Here is a 25,767-nt window from a genome sequence, read left to right as displayed (position 1 = left end):
TCATTATAATGTTGTTTACTGAAAGAATGAAACATCTTAATGCATTGTTAACAAAGCACAAAAAGAAAAAGTTTACAAGGTTTTACAAAATATAACATTTTTTTAAAATGTACTTTTTGTTTTCTTTACATATTTTTAATAAAATGTTTTTCTTCTTGTAGATACAACAAGATAAAAGAACAAGACAGTCATTACCACAACTAAAATTTCTAAGGACACTTATTTATGATGGTTTTAATGGTCATTAGCTCTCTAGTTGATACATCATTTTATTAGAATTTCAAATTATATTTAAAAAAAAAAATGTATAAAAGGTTTTGAACTTTTTGTATTAGTAATTTTTTTAGGATTAAAATTTTTTAAAGTAGTTTTATTATTGACTTGAAGCAATTTTAGGAGGTTTTTTTTTTTTTTTTTGTGAGAAAGCAACATATGTAATCATAGTTGTTGATTACATTTATGAATAAGAAACAAAAAAAGTTCAATGTTTTAAAGCTCCCCCCAAAATATAAATGTTATTATCACTTCATTATGTTTAATATAATACAGAACCTTTATACAATAACATTACAAATTAAAAAAAAATAAGTTGAGCATGTTCAACAATATCTTCATTTATTTTTAAAATTGGAGGTTCTATATTTAATTAAATCTTTAAAAAAAAATATTTTTAAGCATAGATATATGTAAAACAAAAATGAAAATAAAAAAGAATTTATCTTCACATAAACATGATTTAAATTGCAATTTACCTAAAAAAAAAAAAACCACATTGATGTTGTTTAAAGTTTTGGTGGAATGTGTTTACAGATCTACAGTAGTAATTAAAGGTTTTAAGGTTTTGGAAGTCAGCAACAATAATCTAAATAATTTGAATGCTATTAAAATGTAGAATACTTATATTTTAAAACCTGATATGTTTGTTAATTTTGTTAAATTGTCTTTAAATGGATACTAATATAATTTAAAAAAAGAACTATAAATGATTTTTTTGGGGGGGAAACAAATGCCAGCCACTTATCTAAACTAACATAAAATTGCTTATCTCATTACCATATTTAATTGCTTATTTAAATATTTGTCTTTGCCATTTGAAAGAAATTATTGGACGAAAACACAGAACTCTGATTATAGTAGCTCATTTTTGTCAAATAGCAAAGTCGTCTTTAACTCTTACTTTAATGAAATGCAGTCTTGGTTTGTCTGTAGCAGTATTGAGATTACCATTGCTCAAAGTGTCTCTGTATTTCTTGTGCTGATATTCACTGTACACATCATGATCTAGTGCTGTCAAAACTTTAACTTTAGAGTTTGTACCAGTCCTGACTTCATTATCAGCATTATAGATGTAATGGAATTTACTTGTTGTTTCATTATCTGGTACCTGTGATGAGCAGCCCATGTATAATGGTTCTATTGCTACTTTTTCATGGGGTTCTTCTGGCTCTGATTTAAATTGAATGACTTGATCTAGGAAGGATCTCATGGTGTAATGTTTAGATTCTGGGGGCAATGTTGTACAAGTGTTGTCAATGATACATTCGTTCAAGGTAGATGTCCATGTTCCATCAAGTTTAAACCTGTCAAAATTATTAACCTGAGTATCTTTTGATGATGCTGGTATTCTGTCTTGTTTCTTAGATGTACTGTTGACATTGCTGTTTTTTGAGATGATTGTTTCTGTAGGAGGTATTTTATTTCTTATAATTCTTATTTCCTTGGTTGTAGTACCATTGATAATAGTTGTTTTGTCTAAAGCATCAACACTGCCATTACTTTCTACGTTACCATTCATCTTGTTTCTAAATCTATTATTTTTCCCCAGAGAGGTTCTTGTAAATTTAGCTGAGTCATAACTGATTGATGTTACTAACTTCTTAATATCTAATTTGTCAGATTCAGGCTTTGTCTTTGGAGGGAATAAACTTTGCGGTAAAATAAACTTTTTATCACATGATTTATCCGGATTATCAGGGTTGGATTGGACTACTTTTTGTCTAACATTGTGTGTAGATTCTAATTCATACCAGTTGGTTTGTGAACTTTCATCTACACACAGTTTTACACCTGACACTGGTTGTCTAGGCTCATTGAATTCTTGTGTTACATTCCACATGGGGGTGCTCTTTAGATTTGGCAATGATTGGCCTACCAAAGAAAAGTCAACAGTAACATCCGAACTTTCATTGTCCTCAACGTGTGATGGGGAAGGAAATCTGAATTTGTCTCGTGAATTAACACTTTTAGATCTGTTTAATCTCTTCAGCCTTTTTTTGCCCGCAATCATGTTTTGTGTGAATTGTGATGGTGTTAGAAGAGTTAATCCATCCAAATATTTTGTTGACGAAGGTGGTAGCATGTTTGTTCCCACAATACCCTCAGGGCTGAGATTTTCTTTGTTGGATTCATTCTCTGGGATGCAATAATGTTTTGTTTGTCGTACTCCCTGCGCAACATTGTCATTTGTAGAGGGGCTATTTAAAGGATTCAGACTGACAATTTTAAGACCTTCACTAAAATCAAATGATGTCATTTTTTTGTCTTCATTGGTGAACTCTTGTAGCCCAACTCGCCCATTTCTAGGTGTCGGAAGATGCTCAATATTAGGGATAGATGGAAATCGGTTGGCGGTCTGATAAGAATTTTTTACCGTTCCATGGCCAGTTGCATTTTTTTCGAATGTTGAGACAGGAGATAATCCATATAACACATACGAAGCAATAGAATCTTCAATGTCCACAGCACTGCAGTTAGAAATTTCATACTGACTTTTAATTGGTTTTATTAGTTTCTCGGATCTATTTTTCTGAATGAAAGATTGTCCACTGTCTTTAGTTGCTACGTCATCACTCGATACCTTGGAAACGTCGTCACTATTGACACTGCCATAATGGGTTTTGCTCTCGAGTGAACTACGCACAGACAGCATGTCGACACTTTTTGATGTATCTTTCGCGGTGGGATGATTTAGTGCTGTGCCACACAGAGCATACGATGACAGCGAAGGGCTCTTTGACTTTACACGTACATCAGGAGTCAGAATAAACTGGCTACGCTCCCCTTTCTGCCATTTGTCAGAAGTTTCGGTGGAACTTAGAGACGATGTAGACTTTAAGTCTTCAACTTTATGCCTCGTTCGAAAGTTATCTTGATTGTTAATGGAAATACTATGCAAACAATTTCCCAAGTCTCCATTCAATGCATGTCGAGATGATGGTGGCGGAGATCTGTCACTTGTGAGAGACTTCATAAATGAAGCCGGCGCTGAAGCCGTGTTGGGTGGTGCAGGTGGTACCAGGGAGGGCAGAGTACCTTCCCTGTGCTGCTCATGTTCACTCGTTTGGCTCTCCGTAAAATTAACTTCTTTTGTCTTTTTTCCGTTGGTGCCACTTTCAGAGCTGGCGCATACTGCTACTGATCCTGAATTTGGACTAGGGTTAGCTAGTGTCATTATATTGGATACTTCACGATTTACCGAAGCACAAACATTGGCCACTGCAACTTGCCGAAGTGTTTCGCGTATAGTCAACATCCGATTAAAAATTGCACTAATATCACTAGAATTAAAACAGGATAAAAACTGACAAGTGTCGTGAACCACAACTGCTTCAAGATCAACCGTGCAGTGAGTGTCAGATTCTACCCGTTTGAAATGTATACCCTTGTCTTTGACAGCGCCTAATGGGCGGAGCTTTTTGGTCCCATTATTTAACTGTTTAGCTTTTGACATTCTTTGTACGGGGAAATGGATTAAGGTGTTAAATTGTCCTCCAGCATAAAGGGAACGAAATCAACGTCAAGGAGTAGGTTGGCCTTTTTCTAATAGACTCTGAACCTCAGGTTTGTATTGAAAAGAAAAGAAACCATTGAAGAGAAGCGTTAGGACCGTTTACAAATAACGTTAACTGGGAACATTAGCGATAACTCTGTGTGGGTCCTTAGCTTAAAAAAATACTATCGATTCACAATTCTCTTTTAAAACGTTGGTAATATTTGTATAACATGGCGTGAATATTGACAGATAATAATAAGAAAAAAAGTTGTTCAATTACATTTGAGTTGGGAAAAAAAAAACATGTACAGCAGGGTTAATCTTCCAGACAACAAAGCTATCAAGAGTTTGGGTATAGGTAAGCTGTGTGGATAGAATCAATGCAGTTTGTTATCTAGTGAGGGCTCTACTTCAACTACTGCCTCCAACTTGCCCTTTGAATCACGTTCCCCTCTTTATCTTTCTATGACTAGTTTTAGGCCTACTTCAACTAGCAGAGCGGAATGATAATGACCCATACAAATAACTCAGTTATATCAACAACTTTTAATGTTGATTGATCATAAAAGCAGGCTGTCAGACCTATTAGTTATACGTCATTAAACTTCAAACAAAATTTACAACAGTTTTAATGTTTAAAACTTAAAATAAAAAGAATTAGCTGACACACTTACAACGTGATAATTTCAAAACAACAATTATAACCTAAGATTTGAACGAATGAAAATATGTGGAACTTGACTTGGATACACAATCAAAAAAGTAATCTGTGGAATTAAAAAAATATGCATGAGACCATACCAATCATTTTAAAATGTTATAGAATTTTCAAAATAAATGTTTCAATTTCCGACAACTTTCAGTTCACTTCACTATAATGGGTTCGATATTTGACCTATTTACCCACCATAAGGCGTATTGGATTTATAAACCAACTAAATAGTGTGTGTTTCCACAAGACTCCTCAGCCACATTGTTTTTCCGAAAGGGATACTATGTTAGAACTTAAGCCAGCTCGGACTTTTGAGAACATTGTCCATTGTAACATTATCATGCTAGCCACACAGTGAAAGGTTTTGTTGAATCGAGTCATCGAGAGGCCAAAATCTTACACAATATTGATTTATTTTAGAATTATCGACAGGAATCGATCGCTTACGTCACATAAAAACATTACTTACTATCAAGCGAACTTGATAATAAAGACTTCTATGTCACAGAGCAAACCTTATCCAAAAGAGAGAACGAATAGTGACATTTCTTTTTTTATGTTTCTTTTTCATTTCTCCCCTCCCTCATTTTTTAAAACAATTTTGTTTCGACTCTTCGCTTTTTATTGTGTTTTTCTTATGTAGTGTGATGTCAGGAACAAAACAACCGATCGCAAGCGATGGCCATAATGGTTTATAAGCATTACATATGAGTGCGCAATTAAAAAAAAAGGGAGGAGGCACAGTTATATTTAATATATACCTGATACTTTTTACTACCAGTAGGCCTATTTTCAAGCGAATACGTCTATTGAGACTAAATTATTGATATTCCATTTTTAACTAATACGAGAAACAAAACCTAACGTAGCTTTTGGAACTAAGAGAACATTGATATGCAAAATCAGATTTATTCTATTTTTATCATTGCTCTTACCGTTTACGATGGCGCTCCGCGCTGGCTAAGTGGTAAAGCGTTTGGCTTCCGAACCGGAAGGTCCCTGTTTCGAATCCTGGTGAAGACAGATTTTCAATTTCGGTATCTTTAAAGTGCCCCCGAGTCTACACAGCTCTAAACATCATGCTTGCCACATGACACCCTCGTTAACTTTGGGTCACAGAAACAAATAATCTTTTCATCATCTGCCCTACAGACCCTTACAGAAAGGGGAACTTTTAATTTACTGTTACCGTACACACTTTCGTCAGAATAAAAAAAATATTGAATAATTTATTATAACAACTTTTCATTACCCTATCGCACTGAACTTTTGCAAATAAACTCAAGCTGTGTAACAACAATGTCAAAATTTCTGACAATGCATGGCCTAACACAAAGATCTAATGGTTTAGCCAAACAACCAATTGGTGGTGACATAATAAACCACATGGTACCCCGGATAAAAGGCAAGAGGAAAGTTTGATGAACTAAATTAATACACACAATGATTAATGAAGTTGCAAAGGATCGGGGACATGAGACTTGACCATTTTTTTTTTTTTTTTTGTAGTTATGCAGCCTGCTACTGACAAGTGCCAGAATTTTATATGACTCCAGGCCAACAAAAGTTGGTTAATACTATAGTAGGCCTACTAATAATGGAAAGAAGACAAATTTGTCCTTTTAACCCTTTTCCTTCCTTCCCTTTTGGATGTGTGTGTGTGTGTTCACGTCTCTCTAGTGCTGAGCGCGTACACTAAGCAAGTTCACTAACTCTCTACTCATTTAAATGGATGTTTCAGTTCCCTGACGTTCTAACAACGCACGACACTGATGCTTAGTATTATAATGAGCGTAAGCTGGCTGGCTTATCAATCACTGCCATAACATTTGAAAGCATGGAGTCGAGAAAAACACATTGATTAGAAATATCAATTACTCAATGCTGATATAAGCCTAGAGGCAGTTGATTGATTTAATCTATCTGCAGAACTACTGGCTAACGTAGCATTGGCTACGTTGTATTACTGGAGTATTTTCAAACATTTTCAAGACATGGCTACATCATCAGTAGGCCTACATATTGAATTTTAAAAATTAGTGGTTGTTTTTCTTTTTTGTCTGTTTAAACTATTCAGTTAATTAATCTTTTTTATTGTTACCATGACAAAAACTTTTTTTCTAAAAATCACCATGTGATATAATTTCGTAGTGCTATAGTGTCCAAAATATTGCCTTCATATTTATTCAAAATGTATGTGTCTATATTAGCTTAGTTAATATAATAAATATTTAAATAAGGAATTTATTAAATACCTTATACTAAAACATAAGAAATGAAGCAGTATTAAGAATATACTTTAAGAAATCAAATTATTGGATTACATTAATCAAAGATATATTGCAACATACATTGATTGATGATTGAAATAGTTCTAAACGTTTATAACTTTTTTTCCTTTTAGAGGTACGAAGTAAGAAGTTTAATAATGTTGAGAGAAACTCAAAAGGATATGATTAGCCCAATCTACGTTTAGGTGAGTTGATCCTGTAATTAAATATCCTCCACAAAAATCATGTAGTGAAAAGTTGTGGCATAACCGAAAAAAAAATATTGTAGAAGCTAATTTGGAATGAGTAGATAATCAAGGATTCGATACAATACAAACAAAATAACTTTAAGCAAGCAAAATTTTAAAAAATCCTTTAAAAAAACAACAAAGCTTATCTAAGGAGAAGAACTCCGTCCTTACAACTATCTCTCTCAATAATGTAGAAGTTATTTCCCTTATCAGCCAGAATAATTATTTACCAATAATTAATTTACTAATTGGTTAATTCATCGATTCATGTTTTATTTTTAGCCATCTGTGAATACTGAAGGATTAATTTTTTCTTGTTGGTATCAAACAAAATAATTAATTACCAGTAATTAATTCACTAATTGGTTAATTTTTTTAAAATTGATTCATGTCTTGTGAATGAATAATTGTGCACAATTTCAATTTGATCCAAGAATGGGTGTGGGACATAGACTATATAGGTAATATATAGTCTATGGTGTGGGAGAAATAATGTTTAAAATAGTATACATTTCAGAGTCAACTGTTGTATGTAGGTATATAAACTGTTTACATTTAGCTAAAACAATCTATGTTAAGTCCACATAGCCAAATATAGACTAGTTGATTAAGGGATCAACTGTGTGGAATTTTTGTATAAATATACATTTAATACAAATCCATCTGATCACGAAATCACAATGGCTAGAGTCGATCAACAGGTAGGTTCTTCTGCGCTATTACAATCGATTAGCTTCATACTAGTATGTTAAGTCTTTGATTGACCATTTTGATGCTCTTTCCTTTTTCTCCCTTTTCCTCAGCTTTAAAATATTTATTTTTTTGACGCAATCATTGGACTCAATAAATGAACATTTGAAAGAAACCATCGGGGATACTTTATTAGCAGACGTCTAATAAAAAAAAATGGAATGCATTTAAAAAGAGATAGTGTCGTTAGGATGATTCAAATGACAGCAACCTTGAACGTTTCATTGCAATGTACGTAGTTTAGAAAAGTAGTAAGTGTAAAATTAGGTTACAAATGACCACCTCCAAGGGCGGACTGGCTATATGGGCATTTGGGCAATGCCCGGTGGGTTGGCACCCACATAGGCCGGTAAGGCCACCTAAAGGGCCTCATGAATGCCACTATAGAACGTATTAAATTGTTCTTGTAAAAGGGGCCCTTGTGATGAAAAAAATCTTTTACAGACTATACAGTATAATACTAATTTATCTAACACATTTTCCGAAATAATGTAATAGCCTACATCCGTAGACAGTATCTACTAGTAGGCTTCATCCTTTTAGAACCTACACACTTAGCGATTAAAAAGCAACATAAGGCCTATATTTCTTCATTGGATGCATGGATTCAGTTATCGATACATTATCAAATTTAACAAAATGATTTTGAGGACAGGTAGACCTAGAATTGGATGTCAATGATATATACAATTTGTGGGTCGGATTGTATTGAAATGCCCAGACCAATCTTAACATCCAGTCCGCCTCTGACGGTTTGACCACCGCCTAAAAATTTCCCTAAAAGAGTACACGTGTAAACACTATCTTAACGAATAAAAACGACATTATGTCTACGTGTGTTTCTGTGAAGTAAGACAGCCTAAAACATTGATCGTAATAAAAAAAATTATTTGAACAATTTTATTATACCTCTTATAGACTTTAGTCGTCAACAAATATAAAAAGCCATTAAAATGACTTTCTTCGTGGAGAGGTTGTTAAATATATGGTTATTGATTTTTAGTTAGCCCTATTATTCCTTCCTAACCTTCCGCTCTAATGTACATAAGTATTGTTACTAAAGTGGTACCCCCCCTCCTTACTTTGTTAACCTACTGAGGCTACTCAAGTGGAACCTCCTCCCTTTACTTTGTTTATTTGCACAGGCTACACCTATTCGCTTTTAAGTCATATTTCATTCACAGCAACTTTCTCAATTCTTTTTAGTCCAGAATCAATTAGCATTTAATCTTAGACTTTCAGACAATGGTTTTTTTTTTCTTCTGTTTTTATAGCAACTAACTTTTGTTAACAAAAAAAAAAAGTGCTTTGACATCACTAGGACGGAGGCGTGGCAGCTGAGCGGTAAAGCACTTGGCTTCTGAACCGAGGTCCCGGGTTCGAATCCTGGTGAAGACTGGGATTTTGATTTCGGGATCTTTGGGCGCCTCTGAGTCCACCCAGCTCTAAAGGGCACCTGTCATTAGTTGGGGAAAGTAAAGGCGGTTGGTTGTTGTGCTGGCCACATGACACCTTTGTCAAACGTGGGCCACAGAAACAGATGACCTTTACATCATCTGTCCTATAGATCGCAAGGCCTGAAATGGGAACTTTACTTTTTACATCCCTGGTAAGGTAAGGAAAAAAACTATACTTGGAAAATATTGATAAAGAACGATTGAAGAAACAGTTAAAAAATAAAAGCAGAAAAAAGAAACTATATAAAAAATCTTTTTTAGAAAAAAGCTTATCTAAGGAGAAGAACTTCGTACCTACAACTAAATCTCTCTTATTTGTATATATTGTTTATCATTGTTCATATGACTACAAATCGGAGCGAGACGTTGCAAAGTATTTTTGGTTGTTTTTCACAGTCTGATTATTTTCCTATATGATTCCGACAAAAATCTAGAAGAATATTTTTTTTTACTTTACAGGTAATACAACAAATCCGGGCTCTATGACTATACCTAATTTAGAATGGATCCAATATTTGGCTTGCCATGTATAACGGAGTCCAAAGCCATGGACTCGGCCCGAACTCGAAATCAATGTCAGGAGAAAAAACTGGCTGAGAAATTTTATGAGTTAGATTTAGATAGGAAATCAAGGTAAAATATTACCGTCATATCATATAGAGGTTATACAAATACATAGGCCTACAGGTTGGTCCAATAATAAGTTGATAGTAAATAAAAACATTTTATTTTGATTCATGCATATAAATATATCATTGTATTGTGAAAAAGATTTTTTTTTGTACAAATTACAGACAAAGTTAAGAGAAACATAATTGTAATAACACAAGAGTGATACATAACCATAGTTTACGTAAGACCTATAATCGCATGTCAGTCTACATACTTTTGGACCACCCAGTATATACGCCAAAGCAGAGAATTTTAGCATATAGCCACACACATATATATATATATATATATATATATATATATATATATATATATATATATATATATATATATATATATATATATATATAGGCCTATATATTTATTTATTTATTTATGATAGAATAATTAGAATGGAAGTAAGACTATAGGACACTTTGACACCTAAATGGGTTAAACATGTAGTTTCCTTTTATATTGCTACAACTTTTCCTTTTTATTTCTAAAATAGATCTTGCAAAATATTAACAAAGAAAACGGCTGTAGAAGATTTCAAGACAAGCATTGAGCTATCACCGCCTAGGCTACGCACTTTGCCAATGGGACTATCACGTGAAGAGAAAGAGCAGTACAAACAGTTACTTCGTAATTCTAATGGCGTTAGTATGACATTGTCTGAACTGGACAGAAAATTGGCGGACAGAAGATACAGAAGCATTCAGAGTGTGCCGAAATCCAAAGGTCAACAGGAGGTTAGTGCAACACAAAATGAAGACAACAATGAACATTTAGTGGATGTGGGAAATTGGAACTCTTGTCTTACAATCAATCGCCAGAAGCATGCGGCAAGAAACGCTTGGAGTAGAGTCACATCAGAAGATATAAAGTTTAAACGAGATGATACAGCGAAATCCAAAACGCCGACTTTATCCGCCAAAATATACCAACGCTCTAGTAAAAATTAATTTTTGTGAGCTCAAGACTTTGTAGCATAAGGCAACAAAAGGAGAAATAGTTTTTATCACAAAGTCAGTTCAAGAAGTGGACGATGTACGAGTGATTAGAAGATATCGTCAATACATTTTACATATGCAGCTCTAACACGAAACTCATTTTTAAAATTCACTTTGGCTACCATTATAATCATGTTGTTGTTGTTGTTTTCTCAAATAATAATATATGATGGGATTATATTTACATAAGATGTGAATGGGATAGTTTATTTAAAAACAAACTTTCATTCGTTCCAATATTATTATTTGACTTTTGAAATTGTCTAAAAGTGAAGAAACAAAGTCTTAGGATTTGACACTAATGAAAGAAACATTGTGTCATTATTGATAATACAAAGCCTTTTTTTTTTATTGGTATCGAAAAAGAAACATTGAACTTAATGTTAAAATCAAATATTACGCATTGCAAGCAAAACGAACAAATACAATGCTTTCAATTACCTTCAAAGTTTAGATCTACACCATTATGAGTCATGGCTTATAATGTACGTGATATTCAAATCATTGTTATACTTCCTATTATTATAATTATATTCTTTCATTATATCACTAAAAAATGTACACAATATTTTTAGACAACTTACATCAAGCAGTGTTACTGAGACGTGCCAGATCACTTGTTGCACAAATCACGACAAAGAAAATGGAGAGAATCCTTGAGATGTTCTAACTCACTTTCTACTGTTGATGTTCTCTCAAGAAACCCATTGATTTTGTCCACGACAAGATCCACTTCTCGACTTTTTCTTTCATGTAGAGATGTTAAATGTTTCTCTAGCATCACACGGCTCTTCTCTGCCTTTAGAAGAATACAAGTAAAGCTCTAATAGTTCATTTTTCTACTTCAGGCACCTTCAAGTCTTTGTTGAATGGTAAGCAGTTAGTAGGTTACATTATGGAGGCTATTGCAATGTTCTAGTTCTTGCCTTCTTGCGAATAAAAGAAACAATACGTATTAAGCTTTGAAATGCCGCATTAATTTAACCTAGAATTCCTATTTGTTTTGTGCAGTAAAGCGTTTAAACAAAATATTTCACTTAATAATGTACCACAGACCCAAGCAGGAAAATAAAGCTTGTCACTATTTTATCTAAATGCTCACAAGCCTAACAATAACATGTAATGACTTTCACAGTTACATCGTCTCTATTAGTCTCTAATATTCATTATGGCTTTATTACAGTTTTTTAATACATGTATTAATGTTTGAAATTTTATTAAGTAAAATTAAAACCTTAATTACCGTAATTAGTTCATCGAATAAATGTGTTCAAACGAAAACGAAGATGGAACTTTTTACATTCGTTATACTGTTGAGTGCTCCAATAATTGACTCTTTGTTAATGATAAGACACAGTAAATATGTGTATGCCACATAGTATACTAGATTTATAAAGGATACATTACAAATACCGAGCCAGTGTCAGATCTGCCAGCCCTGTTATTGCTCTGACCATAATCACGTATTTTTTTACCCTCCCCACTTAAGAGTCTATGAACCTATTGGTAGTCAAACACAATGAAAGTATTATTCGCTGTGCATAGTCGTTTACATTGTTTAAAGCAAACATTTATAACAGAAAAAAGGCCGATCATAGACTTTCTTTTTAACACCTAACAGAATGAAACAGTGTTGTACGTAGGATATTAGATGCCTAGTGCGGTAGCTCCTTTGAATGCCCTACAAATAAACAAGATTACAAAGAGAGTTTGTGTTACACAAACTCAGAGGCGGCCCCCGTCGAAGTCGGATCCCTGTCGGATCTGCATATTCGCAAATAATATTCAAGAGGTGATTTAATTTTGATGTAAAATGTTTTACACGTTTCGGATGTTCCTTCAGAGTTGAAGATAATTACTTCCTAGTCCAAACCTCCCGCAGGACGACGGGGGATGGGAGCGGGCAGGGTTTGAACCCTGGGCCATCCATAAATCTGAACGACAGTCCAGCGCGCAAACCGCACGACCAGGCAGCCATCCGATGGTCAAAAGTAATAATGTTTCAAAGATTCATTTGCCGTAAATTTAAATTTAAATTTAATAAAAAAATAGTAGATTAGTTTTAGTATATTAAAACATTACAATATTGATCAAAACGTTTGGAAATGAAAATCTACACTTTTTTTTTACACTTTAAGTTTAGAAATTGAAATTCTACATCTTAATCTAGTCTATTTTAGTCTAAACTAGATCTAGAAATTCTAGATCTAGACTCTAAAATAATTTTAATTAAAATATAAATCCAGATCTAGATAAACTGTAATAAAAATCTAGATCTAGTTTAAAAAATCTAGATTAGATCTAAATCAAGATATCATTCCTTTTTTAAACGCGAGTCACATAACGAGGCTTAATAAACATTACTATACCGAGTTCTTTTTTCATTTCATTTGAAGAATTAATTCCATATAACGTCAGAGGGAAAAAAAACACTACGTCACACGGCCTAGCTAGACTAAAAATCGCCTTCATCTATAAGAGCCATTTATCGAGTGTTCATAGACTTTGGTGCACCGAGTGCGTTCTTTAAGCATTTCATTTAAAGAATTCATTCCATATGACGTCAAAGGAAAAAAAACACTACGTCACACGGAATAGCTAGAATAAAAATCGCCTTCATCATTACGAGCCTTTTATCGAGTGTTCATAGACATTGGTGCACCGAGTGCGTTCTTTTAGCATTTCATTTAAAGAATTCATTCCATATGACGTCAAAGGAAAAAAAAACACTACGTCACAAGGCCTAGCTAGACTAAAAATCACCTTTATCAACACGAGCCATTTCTCGAGTGTTCATAGACATTGGTGCACCGAGTGCGTTCTTTTAGCATTTCATTTAAAGAATTCATTCCATGTGACGTCAAAGGAAAAAAAACACTACGTCACACGGCTTAGTTAGACTAAAATATGTTTTCATTAATACAAGCAATTTTTTCGAGGGTTAATAGACATTGGTGCACCGAGTGCGTTCTTTTAACATTATATTTAAAGAGTCCATTCATATGACGTCAAAGAAAAAAAATTCCATTACCTCACAATAGGCTAGTACCGGTACCATAAAAAAAAATGTCTTTATTTACACGAGATATTTAACGAGAGTTCATAGACATTGGTGCACTGTGTTCTAATAGATATTATTTAAAAAGGATCAAAGCCACATTGTTTTTGCGTTTTGTCCGTCAGTCGGTCTGTCCGTTATCTTGATATAAAAAAAACAACTAAAAGTTATTAAAAATTGATTAACCTTTATTTTACGTTTCAAAACATCGCAATAATTTTTAGGTATGAACACAATTGAAAAGTTTATTTAATAGATTGTTCCGGATGTTTGTATAAATAGTAAAAGAAAAAGAGAATTTCAGATAAATGTAATACCGTTAATTAAATTTTTTGGATGGTCTCGTATAAAAATTAGATGTACTACAGCCACGTGGAGAGATTTTCATACCTTACTTTGGTGTTTGGATTCTGTTTTCCTTAAAAATCGGAACATAATATTAACGATAATTAGATTTTTTAATGTTTTAGGTAGAAAGTTAAATGTACTGTAAGAGAGTAGTGAGTTAAAATATTTTTCATAAAAATCCGTAAAAACATTATTTCGTAAATGAGAAGATTATTTGTTTATTAATTAGAAGAGGGAGTTCAAACAATCATTTGGCGTTAGTAGATTTTTAAATAAATTCGGAAATTTCTGGCGACGATTTGTAAGAAACAAAATCCGGAACTTTCTTTATCGATTACAAAACTTCTATGTTATGTTTTACAAGAAAATTAAATGTCTAAAAAGTAATTTTCAGTAATCAATTCTAGTAAATTACTTTTTTTAAAAGCCTTATGCGATTTCAAACAATCATTAGGCATAATTCATGTTTTATAAAACAATATCCGGAACATTTTTACACTTAATGAAATATAAGTCAGTATAGAGATTATGATTTAGCATTAATATGCTATTTAGATAAAAAACGGAACAACATATTATTGATAATGTGTTTTTGCAACGTTTAAGCATGGAAATTGAATGTAATATAAGTTAGAAGAGCAAACAAACATTTGTTGGCGTTGATTAGTTTTGCACAAAAAAATCCGGAACAATCAATTTTAGATACTTAAAACTATTGAGATGTTATGGGAGGAACATTAAAGGGTAAATCAGATTTTCAATAGCTTTTAGAGTTCTAGTTTTTTTAAATCTAATCGTGACGGACAGACCGACCAACAGACAAAACGCACAAAAATAAGCTTCTTTTATTCGGATGGGGGCACTAAACAAAAAATAAATAAAATCTGATTTTTAAAAAAAGTTTAAGGAATTGGTTTAGCACCTGATCATGTTGCGACGTTACGCTACTGCACGAAAATCGCTGCATGAAAAGTCCATTAAAAAAATGTGCGTGATATTTACATACAAAGTGCATTATTAGCCTTTATAAACAAACAGAAATGTTTTCTTTTAATTTTAGCAGCTAGTTGACCAGAAAAAACGTCTTTAACTATTATTTGTATTTGTTGTAAACATTTCCTGTACATTTTAAAAATATATTTGACTTAGTGATACTGAAAATACACAAAAATTGTCCATCTTTGTTAGCATATTGTAACATTGCCTCCCTTACATTTACGTAATTGTTTTAGAATTGGTGTATTTTTATGAAAAAATCGCTTGCATAATTAATTTTATAAATTAAACGGTTTGCTTTTAGAAAACCAAAAGTAGCCGTTGCACCTAAACTTTTCAAGCCGGATTTAATGATGAAATAATATTTTTCATATCTCTTCTAGTTTTCGAGATCTGAGTGTGACAGACGGACAGACGGACAGACGGACATTTTGCACAAACCTAATAGCGGCTTTTTCCCCTTACGGGGGCCGCTAAAAATGAAACATCAATCATTTTTTTTTTTACATTTACTTGTCAGAATCTCATACAAAACAATCTCCGTTGAAGTCTCCTTCTTAGCTCCTAGCTAGCTAAGAGGTCTGGGGATTGCTGTAAGATTCGCTATATTTCCTATATTCCGAGTAGCGGTATACTGACTACAACGCACGATTCATCATATAGTAAAAACAAAGATACAGAGACCGATACTATTGTGTTAGGGGCATTCAAAGCACATGTGGAAAATACATGTTTTGAAATAGGCTATATACTTTTGAAAGGATTTTCGTGCTAAGCATTGGGTTAGGGTTGGGGGGAGAGGGAGAATAATCATGGGCGTAGCCAGGATTTGTTTTCGGGGGGGGTTTAGGGGGGGAATTTTTTCTCCCCCCCCCCCCGCCCCCCCCCCCCCTCGCGAAAAAAAAAATGTGTATATATGTATGTGTGTGTGTTCATAATCTTTATTACTTTCTGACCCTTCATTCTTTTGGAACACGTTTATTGTGCCCTAGAATAGGTTCTTCCTGGAGTTAGTGAAAAAATTATTGACTCCCCTCCATTGCCAGCAAGGGGCTCTGGGGAGCTCTAGGAGCTCACCCTAGAGCGGGGCGGAGCCCCGCCGCCAAGCACTATTTCTGGCATAGATTGTCAACAAAATGCATATTCTGAGGTATCTACAGTGCATTTTCCTGCTATTAAAAAGTCTTATTTCAAAAATGTATGTGCTATTTTTACTGACTAAGACCCTGCCGCGCCGTTCGGCGCATTTGCCGTCAAGCTGTTTCCACAAAAATCTGTCACTGGTAATGTCTGAAGCCTCTTCCCACCTGCTCTGAGGACCTCCGTGAAAGTGTGGAGTCAAGTTGTACTAGGATGTCATCCCGTTTCTTATTATGCGTAATTGATTTTGTCGGAGAACATGTCCTACAAACCTCATGCGACGCTCTGTCACAATTTTACTAAGGGGTCGACTCCCAGTTCGGCATAGGATTTCCTTGATTTAGACCAGATCTCAATAACCAACTCCTAAAATCTGTCTTAGCTATCTTTGTTGAGCCACATTTACTGTTTTTCAATTTCGGCAGATGACTATTCACTGCACTTTATTAATGGAGCCCCGCAACTGGTAGAAATGTAACCTCTCTTGGATACGCTCTTGGAATTGGGTGACTGTGGTTTGCATTAGATTTTATATCGAAAAGCGAAGTCTTATCGTCAAAATCATCTGTTAGAGGTTTTAAACTAAAAATCTCAGGACTTCGTTGTAGTTTTTTAAATTCAAAACCCCAATTTAGCAACGATTATAGAATTTGGTAACTGTAGTTTGCTTTAGAGTAATATTGAAGATAGAGGTTTTCCACCTCAAAACGCTCTGTAGGTGGATTTTAAACTCAAAACCATCTGGAGGAAAGGAGTTTAAACTCAAAACCCCCAATTCGCTTGGCTACGCTCAAATAATTTTAGTGTGTAATTTGCTTTTTTTTATATTGAAGAGGTATTTTTTAGCATCAAACCCTTGTGAAGGGGGATATGAACTCAAAACCCCTTTTGGCAACGCTCAAAGCATTTTGAGTGCGTAATTTTCTTTTTTTTTTTTACATTGATGATGTATTTTTTAACTTCAAACCCCGCTGGCGGGGGTTTTAAACTCAAAACCCATATGGCTACGCTCTTAGATTTTAGAGTGTGTAATTTGCTTTTTTTTTTTTTTTTTTATTGAAGTTGTATTTTTAGCTTCAAACTCCACTGGAGGGGAGTTTAAACTTAAAACTGAGTCAAAACCCATTTAGCTACGCTCATAACATTTTGAGTGCATAATTTGCTTTTTTTCCATATTGAAGAGGGGGTCTATCGTAAATTTTGGAGGGGTTTTAAAATCAAAATCTTCCTTAACTGTGCACTTGGAATTTGGGGATTATCGTTTGCATTTTTTGTGTGTTTTGTTTTATAGAAGAAGGGGATTTAACTGTAAAAACCCCTGTTAGAGGGGTTTCAAACTCAAAACCCCCTGGTAGGGGGTTTTAAACTCAAAACCCCCTGTTAGGGGTTTTAAACTCAAAACCCCCTGGTAGGGGTTTTAAACTCTAAACCCCTGGTAGTGGTTTTAAACTCAAAACCCCTTTAGCTGTGCTGAGGCAAGTGATGGTTTAGTATTAAAATCTCACCTAAAATTAACAAAATCAAAGCAAAAAAACATGTCACTAAAGTCAGTCTTCCCCCCCCCCCCCCCCCGTGGTAGAGGGTTTCAAACTCAAAACCCCATGGTAGGGGTTTTAAACTCAAAACCCCTTTGGCTGCGCTGGGGCAAGTGATGGTTTAGTATTAAAATCTTACCTAAAATAAAGAAAATCAAAGCAAAAAATCAGTCACTAAAGTCCGTCTCCCCCCCCCCATCGGGGGGGGGGGGATTTCATTTCGGGGGGGGTTTGAACCCCCAAACCCCCCCCCCCTGGCTACGCCCATGGGAGAATTGATATTCAAATTTACGGCTGGTCCAATTCAAATTTATAGATATTAAAGTTCGCGGGCCAACGAATTTTTTGGGGGAGTGTTTAATTGTGGGCCTTTCCATTATTGTAAGAAATGAAAGGAAAGGGGGGGGGGGTCCATGGCAACATAAACAAATGAACGGGCATAACCGGTGGGTAATGCTAGTGACGTCAAAAGTGTCTGTTTGTTTTTTGTCCAGGGGAAGCAATCTGTGTGTGGGATTTTTTTTTTCACCGTCAAAGCACTGAAGTAGGCCAATAGACAAATCATTGAAGGAACTGAGAGTAGAGTATCGGCCCAATTCAGAAAAAAAAGGGACACACTGTTTAGAAGTGTTTGGAGAAGAAATGCATATGATTGAGAAGGGAAAGATAGGCTTTTCTGATGTTCCCGTTTGCATTCTCACTCAATCCAGCAAATAGATAGTTCCAGCGTTTCAGTATTAGATAGCCACAATTCCATTACGATTACGGGATAATATCAATGAAATATGCATAGTAATCAGAAACAAAAATTCTTGGGCCAAACTTTGGAATACAAGGTAATTTCAAGACAACATCAATGGAAAATACTTTTGCTGAAGGAGGTCTCACCTGAAAAGTTATTATTTGACATTATTCAATAAAACGAGGGGAAAATGTGTGTGGGTATGTGTCAGTGTGTGACAATGACAGAGAGAGAGACAGAGAGAGAGAGAGAGAGAGGCAGAGAAAGGGAGGAGAGAAAGATGGTGTGTAGGCCTGTTACTGTTATTGACAGTCTGATTGTGTTATTTTGTTTTTACTAACAGACCTTAGTGAACCTGTAAAAGTAGACCATTGTTGATAGTATGTCGAACGTTGCTCGTTGTTTAAACAAATGATTAGTAAGTAACTAAGTATGTCTGGTTCAACAGGATCATTTCTGAGTAGGAAGAATTGTGTTGACAAAAATGTATAAAAAGACTAATATTTTCAAAAAAAAATGCTGATTAAAATTGCGCTGGGTATCTTTAAGTTGATTGGGGTGAAAGCACGAAGCGTCTCATTATTTTTATTAGTTGAACATTGGTAAATTGGGATCCATAAACTAAAAATGAATCACATTTTCTAAATGGAAAATGAAAATTGTATTGCACTAAATAGAGTGAAGAAAGTAGTTATTATTTTTAATACGCTTTTAATGGTCCACGATAACTTAATTAATGAAAGTACAATTTAATACGCCTATTAGTTGTGTAGATAATATACAAATCCAAGTCAATAATCTATACTTAGTTCAGTGGTCTAAATATTTCGTCTTTGTTTCTTTCTGTCCAAGACGCTAACTCTAGATGTAGCCTAGATTGAATCCTTCTGATATAAAGTCACACATTAAGCACCACGGCCACGACAAGTTTACACGTTTTAAGGTACTCTTAACTGACATGTATTTTTTTCTAACATTTAGGCTATACAGACATAGAAAATTTCACAGACCAATTCTACGGTCACTTATTCTCCCTACTCAAAAGTATTGACACACATTAAACTTATTACCTGCGATGAAATCCTCTTGCCCATTTCAGCTAGAAGAGTTCTATCGTTTGTTCTTTTTGCTTTGATTGCTTCAAGAACTCCTGATAGTGCAACTGAAATTTGTTCTTTGGTCATTTCAGTTTCATTCCGTACTTCTGTTTGATGAGTACCACTGCGGGGGTCAACATAATTGGCGCTTTGTTAAAATATATTTAAAAAAAAAACAAATTCAGCAATACAGTTATATAGAAATTAAAAAATGACATGTTAAAAATGTATTTTCTATAGCCTTTTAAACTTTAACCGGCTCCTGATAGAGGAAAAGCAACAATCAGTTGTTTGTTTTCGTCTGTTTATCTGTCGGTCCGCCCCGTTTAGATCTGAAATCTGATATCATAATATGGATAAATTTTTTAATTGATTCTTGTTTTGTCAGGTAAAAGAAAACATTGTGCAAAATTTCAGCTTGATCTGAGATTGAGTGTCGGAAAAATAACGTGTACAAACTTTTTACCAAACAGACAGAGTGAGTAAAGTTTTCTCAGCTACACAAGTTATAATTTGAATTAAGTGTTTATTTATGTTTAACAGACCAAGAATCCATTTAGTATGTCTATAAGTCAACTCAGTGGCGTAGCTACCAATGTGCGGGTGGTGCGGGCCGCACAGGGCACCAAGTGGAGAGGGGCACCAAAATTCCCCCAGTGTGTATTAATTTCCTATTTCCCTGAGCGTTTCAGTAAAAACGACTAATTGTATGGACACGAACAAACATAAACTACTGTACTTTAAACATGAACTAACGATTTATAAACTAGTCATGACGCTATTTTGTTCTTTTTTTTTATTCATCTCCTTGACTATTTCTTCAATACAATGTAAGCTATAGAACAGTTTGAATCTAATTTACTACATTTATTTCGGACTCACGGTACATGTTGTTACTACACTGATCGATGCTCTGTAATATAAAGAAGAAGAAGAAGATAGCCCAACCTTTTTTTACTTCATTGTTTAGTCCATTGGTTTAATCTAGATATTGAGTTTACAAATATATTACTTAACATTAGCTCTAAACAATCGTCTTAGTTTATTCATTTCTTTATGATTCTTAATAGTTTAATTTTTGAAATAATTCTATTGAAATGTCAATTTTTTTTAAATAAGCTAACCTTTGTTTTCCACGAGTTTTTTAAAACTAACTAGTTAATTGTAATACTGTAACGTAAACAAAATGATGAACAGTGCTCAAGACTGACTAGTCTGGCTGGCGCCTCAAAACCCTTTTAAGCTCAGACGGAGAAATCGGCATCTCTGGTTCTGTCCAGTCTGTGTAGTCTATAAGGGCCCCATACCCAGATCTATCGGGGTCCCTCATTACCGACCCATCGGTGTAGCAGAAAATGACATCTGATGGGTAGGACTTTAGTGTAGCTGATGCCAAGTTTTGGAGTATGGCAGGTGTTAATCGCCTCTTGGTGGCTCCCTCTTGCCCTATAAGGGACATGTTTATTTGTGGGGCTGGCAATCTCCTCCACGGAGGGAAAGTATTAATTCTTCTAATAGGAATTCTATCAGTGGAGAGCCCAGATGATTTTGACAAATTGGCCACAATGTGGAGGAACGATCGCATTTTTATGCGGTTCCTCTCTCTCCACTGTTGCACTAAGATTGTGGTGGGTATCCTAGAGTCGCCCCTTTTGTAGCGCTCGTAGGCCGCAAGTACCGCCCTCTCCCTCCTTAAATGTAAAGGGGCCACGTTTGTTAAGACTTCATCATCTTCATTTAAATCCAAAGATGGATTCAATGAGTGGTGGAGGTTATCCCCGAAAATAGAAAAACATGAGACCAGCAGAGCTCACATTCAGTCATCGCATGCTTGGACGAACTTGAAGTTCGCCTGAGAGTAGGAAACAATATGGACAACAAGGCCCAAGATTTGATTATACAAGAGACGAAAACCTGGAGAGTTAGTTAATTTACTATCAAAGTACGATCCACTCTTGAGGGAGCATGTGCTTCGAACTAACCTTTGTTCCCGACGGAATACATACATGTCTCCACAAATACAAAATGAATCTATTACAATATTGGGGGATCACGCTAAAAAACAAATCATACAACAAGTAAAACAAGCCAAATATTTCTCTATTATTTTTGACAGTAGGCCTACACCTGACATCTTAAAGCTGGATCAAACTTCCCAAATTTTACGGAACGTTGTCATGGACAATGACGGGGTGCAGGTTCGTGAGTCTTTTATTGACTTCATCGACACATAGGACAAGCATGCTGCTGGAATCGCTGAGATGATTCTAGAGAAACTGCGTTCGGATGGCTTAGACATAATGGACTGCAGGGGTCAAGGCTATGATAATGCTGCGGTCATGAAAGGTCAAAACTACGGTGTCCAAAAACGTATTCTAGAAGTCACTATTTATGGCCTGCTCAAACTCTGGAGACATTAACTAGCAGAGATGAAAATTCATCGTCTAAATCTGAAGCAGGTGGATTATTGGTTGTTGTTCAGTCTTTTAATTTTCTCACCTATCTTGGATTTTGGGCTCCTGTATTAACTGAAATTAATGATGCGCAATTCTACCTTCAAAAATAAGGATTGTCTATTCGAGACTGCTCACTCAAACTAAAAACATTAGAGACATTTTTAAGTAGTAATCGAGAGGACATCGCTGAAGCCAGCATTACCTTTGCCGAAAGCGTGTGTTCAGATCTGAGAATCAGTACAGAACCTCAAAAACGTATTGGCCATAAGAAAAAGATGCCTGGTGAGAAAAGTGACTACTCTGTACTTACACACATAGAAGAGCTACGAAGGGAAATTTATTTTACCTTGGACAGGATTATTCAAGAAATAATCACCCGATTCGAGCAACTTCATGATGTAGCAGATAGATATGAATTTTTTTCGCCTTCCCAGCTATTAAATCCTCAGGTCGAAATCAATCTCGATAGTACTCCTAGCGACATTGATAAAAACGAATTTCTGCTGGAGCGAAAGAGGCTTCAACGGTTTGTCACAGTTTCATCAGAAGCCTCCGAACTTCCAAAACAAAGACCTGTTGAGCTCTTGAATTTTATAAATAAATATCAGCTAGATGATTCAGTCCCGAATATCGTCCTAGCTATTAAGTCCTCGGGTCGAAATCAATCTCGATAGTACTCCTAGCGACATTGATAAAAACAAATTTCTGCTGGAGCGAAAGAGGCTTAACGGTTTGTCACAGTTTCATCAGAAGCCTCCGAACTTCCAAAACAAGGACCTGTTGAGCTCTTGAATTTTATTAATAAATATCAGCTAGATGATTCAGTCCCGAATATCGTCATCATGATTCGCATATTTTTTACTATTGCAGTAAGCGTCGCTACATGCAAAGTTTTTGCAAACTTAAACTGATCAAGAATTATTTGCGATCAACGATGACTCACTAATTTGGCCATTTTGTCCATTGAACAAGAGCTGGTGGAAAAAAATGGATTTCGATAAAATTATTGATACTTTTGCCAGCAAGAAAGCGCGTAAACTTCATTTGTAGTATGTTTATGTAAAAGTGATTTTTTTTTGAATTAACAATATTTGATTTATGAATACATATTATTTTGAACAGGTTTTGCAATGTTATTAATTAGTTAGTTGTTTTTTTTGGGGGGGGGGGGGGGCATCAAAATGAGGTTCCGCACCAGGCATCATATACTCTAGCTACGCCACTGAGTCAACTATATTTTATAACGAGATTTAATGAACAGTGTTATGTATTATGCTTTTCCATAGTAGTAGGCAAATTTCTTCTGACGTGTAACCAAAGGGAAAGACCGCTTTATTGAGGCCTTGTAAGAGAGATTGACCCTTGATAAAACCATTAATTAAATGATCATTAAAAAACACACTGAACAGTAGGCTATCTTCACAACAACCAATTCAATGAACGTAGACCTACACTGTGGAATCATGGATTCGTTCGGCCTAACAACACAATAATATCGACAATACTTTGAACACGCACACTTCTCTTTTTGTATTGCGGAAGATAAAATTGTGATTGTTGATAGTTTGTAGTATAACTTTGATATTCCTGCTAAAATTATACCTGCTTGAGTGGACCACTTTTGGTGCCGATTCTGACTGATCATATGTCACACAAATTATCTTTGTAACTGTTTTTTTTTTTTTTTTTTTTTTTTAAATAGATCTATATAATATTTTTCAAGATTGACTTGGTTTCTCGCTTCTTTTCACACCCAATTTACATAGTTCCACATATTTTTTTTTACTTCCATTCACACGCGTGGAATATGGCTCGTTCCAACTATAAAAATAAATTACAATAATTTAAACTGTAAGTTAATAAAATTGTTATCCCTAATGGAAACACAAATGATCAGACTAAGATTTAACATTTAGCATATATATTAATGCGGATATATGCCTAATGACCATTATAAATGGTCATGTCTAGTAGTAGTGTGATCAGTCATTTACTGCAACTTTATGATCATTGAATTATCTCATATCTGCCTGGGATCCCATCTTCTTTCATGTGGTTCTTCAAATGTATCCGCGTCTTGCCCATCTGCTTGACATCTACTTTTAAATTGTGGCGCCATGTATTCAAAGTATTCCTGAGCTGTCCATTCTTCCTCTTTCCTTGGGGTTTCTAGGCGATGGCTTGTCTTGAAATGTTGGGTGCAAACCTACAAAGGATGCGGCCTGTCATCTTCAGCATCTCTGAAGGATATCTACTTCATTCGAGGTCTTATCTGGCAAGTGGAACATAAGAATCTTCTTGAGACAGGTATTGATGAATACCTGGCATTTTATTTTCATGGTGTTGTTGGTGGTTCTCCAGGTCTCTGCTCAATAAAGTATTAGCTTAACGATGATGTTGAAGAGCCTGATCTAGGTGGTGGTGCTTATTTCCCTGGATATCCAGGTGTTCTTGAGCTGATGGAAACTGCTGGAGCTTTACCAATGCGGGCTCTGACATCTGCATCTGTTCCTCCGTGGTGTCCAGGATATGCCTACTGTCGAGAAAGGTGAAGCTTTCCACTTATTCCATCGCCTCGCTAACTGTAATAGGTGTCTTGAACACCTTGCTTTACTCTCTTTATGGTAAGTTGAATCCGCAACGGTGCTTATCTTTTCCGGCATCTGCTGTTGTGTTTGAGAGAGAAGAGCCATGTCATCTGCGAAGTTGATGTCATCTAGACGAGTCCACTGCATATCGTTCCGCTTCTGGTCTGTTGCTGTCGACTAGTATAATATATAAGTTTATGGTATAGATCTAGAGATCGAGATTAGATTCTCTCTTTTGAACGGGTTCTGCAGTTTTTCCGTCAGATCTCTAAATCTAGAATAAAGAATCTAGGCTATAATAATATAGAATAATATATCTCTATCTAGATATAGATCTAGATCAATAATTCTAGATAGAATTAGAATCTAGATCTATATAGATCTAGGCCTATAAAAAAATCATTATGATTAAACGTACCTTTCTTTTTCATTAACTTTGGGCAATTGTAATTCATTATTAACATTATGATTATTAGATCTAAATTCTAGATCTAGATCAAGCACATCCTGCTGTTTACTTGCATTTTGAGCTTCTTTTGCCATTAGAAATAAATTAGATCTTGATCTTTTGTAGATCTAGAATATATCTATAATAATCTAATATTAATAGGATATTATAGAAGATTAGATTCTAGATTAGATCATCAATAGGTCACAATAACTCAGTCAGTGAATAAGGTGATAGTAAAAAGGGCCTATAGACATATATTTAGATACTATAAGATAGATCTATCTAAATCTATTAAAGTATAAATATATGTCTAGACTCTTTAGATCGAGATATTAATGATCTATAGACTGTGTGTAGCTTTATATAATCTTGTGCGACATTAGAAGGCCTAGAAATTAGAATAGATATATCTAGACTAGATCTAGACTCTATATCTAGACTACGCCAACATCCAGAATCTTAGTAATAGTAAATCCTGAT

General features: G+C 34.8%; 3 protein-coding genes across 9 annotated transcripts in view; 2 read left to right on the top strand and 1 right to left on the bottom strand.

Moving 5' to 3' along the window:
• The window catches only part of LOC106059536 (eukaryotic translation elongation factor 1 epsilon-1-like), a 7,643-nt gene extending 6,733 nt beyond the window's left edge, over positions 1–910 (top strand). The window contains exon 6 of the mRNA XM_013217185.2: positions 162–910. Coding sequence (XP_013072639.1) covers positions 162–248 — 87 coding nt within the window. The 3' untranslated portion in view covers positions 249–910. The remainder of the gene's footprint in view (positions 1–161) is intronic.
• On the bottom strand, positions 296–25,767 carry LOC106059508 (uncharacterized). Of its 4 annotated transcripts, XM_056030060.1 has the most exons (5): positions 25,255–25,767; positions 19,766–19,940; positions 11,461–11,675; positions 5,420–5,495; positions 296–4,539 (listed from the first exon to the last, which is right to left on the bottom strand). In XM_056030060.1, the coding sequence occupies exon 5, from the start codon at positions 3,728–3,730 to the stop codon at positions 1,148–1,150; it is 2,583 nt and encodes an 860-aa protein (XP_055886035.1). In that variant the 5' UTR covers positions 3,731–4,539; positions 5,420–5,495; positions 11,461–11,675; positions 19,766–19,940; positions 25,255–25,767; the 3' UTR covers positions 296–1,147. The 4 variants fall into 4 exon arrangements, with proteins under 4 accessions (XP_055886035.1, XP_013072600.2, XP_013072609.2 ...); XM_013217146.2 differs by lacking the exon at positions 5,420–5,495; XM_013217155.2 differs by lacking the exon at positions 5,420–5,495 and having other exon boundaries at positions 19,766–19,916.
• Positions 6,276–11,466, top strand: LOC106059526 (uncharacterized). Of its 4 annotated transcripts, XR_008778062.1 has the most exons (5): positions 6,276–6,493; positions 6,889–6,960; positions 7,809–7,986; positions 9,672–9,845; positions 10,375–11,466. XR_008778062.1 is itself a non-coding variant. In XM_056030061.1 (3 exons), the coding sequence occupies exons 2-3, from the start codon at positions 9,715–9,717 to the stop codon at positions 10,826–10,828; spliced, it is 585 nt and encodes a 194-aa protein (XP_055886036.1). In that variant the 5' UTR covers positions 9,076–9,369; positions 9,672–9,714; the 3' UTR covers positions 10,829–11,466. The 4 variants fall into 4 exon arrangements, 1 of the variants encoding a protein (XP_055886036.1); XR_008778061.1 differs by lacking the exon at positions 7,809–7,986 and having other exon boundaries at positions 6,294–6,526; XR_008778060.1 differs by lacking the exon at positions 7,809–7,986 and having other exon boundaries at positions 6,298–6,493.

This window comes from Biomphalaria glabrata, chromosome 5, assembly GCF_947242115.1.
Source record: "Biomphalaria glabrata chromosome 5, xgBioGlab47.1, whole genome shotgun sequence".
NCBI classification, from domain to species: Eukaryota; Metazoa; Mollusca; class Gastropoda; family Planorbidae; genus Biomphalaria; species Biomphalaria glabrata.
This window is presented reverse-complemented; position numbering and strand designations above follow the sequence as displayed.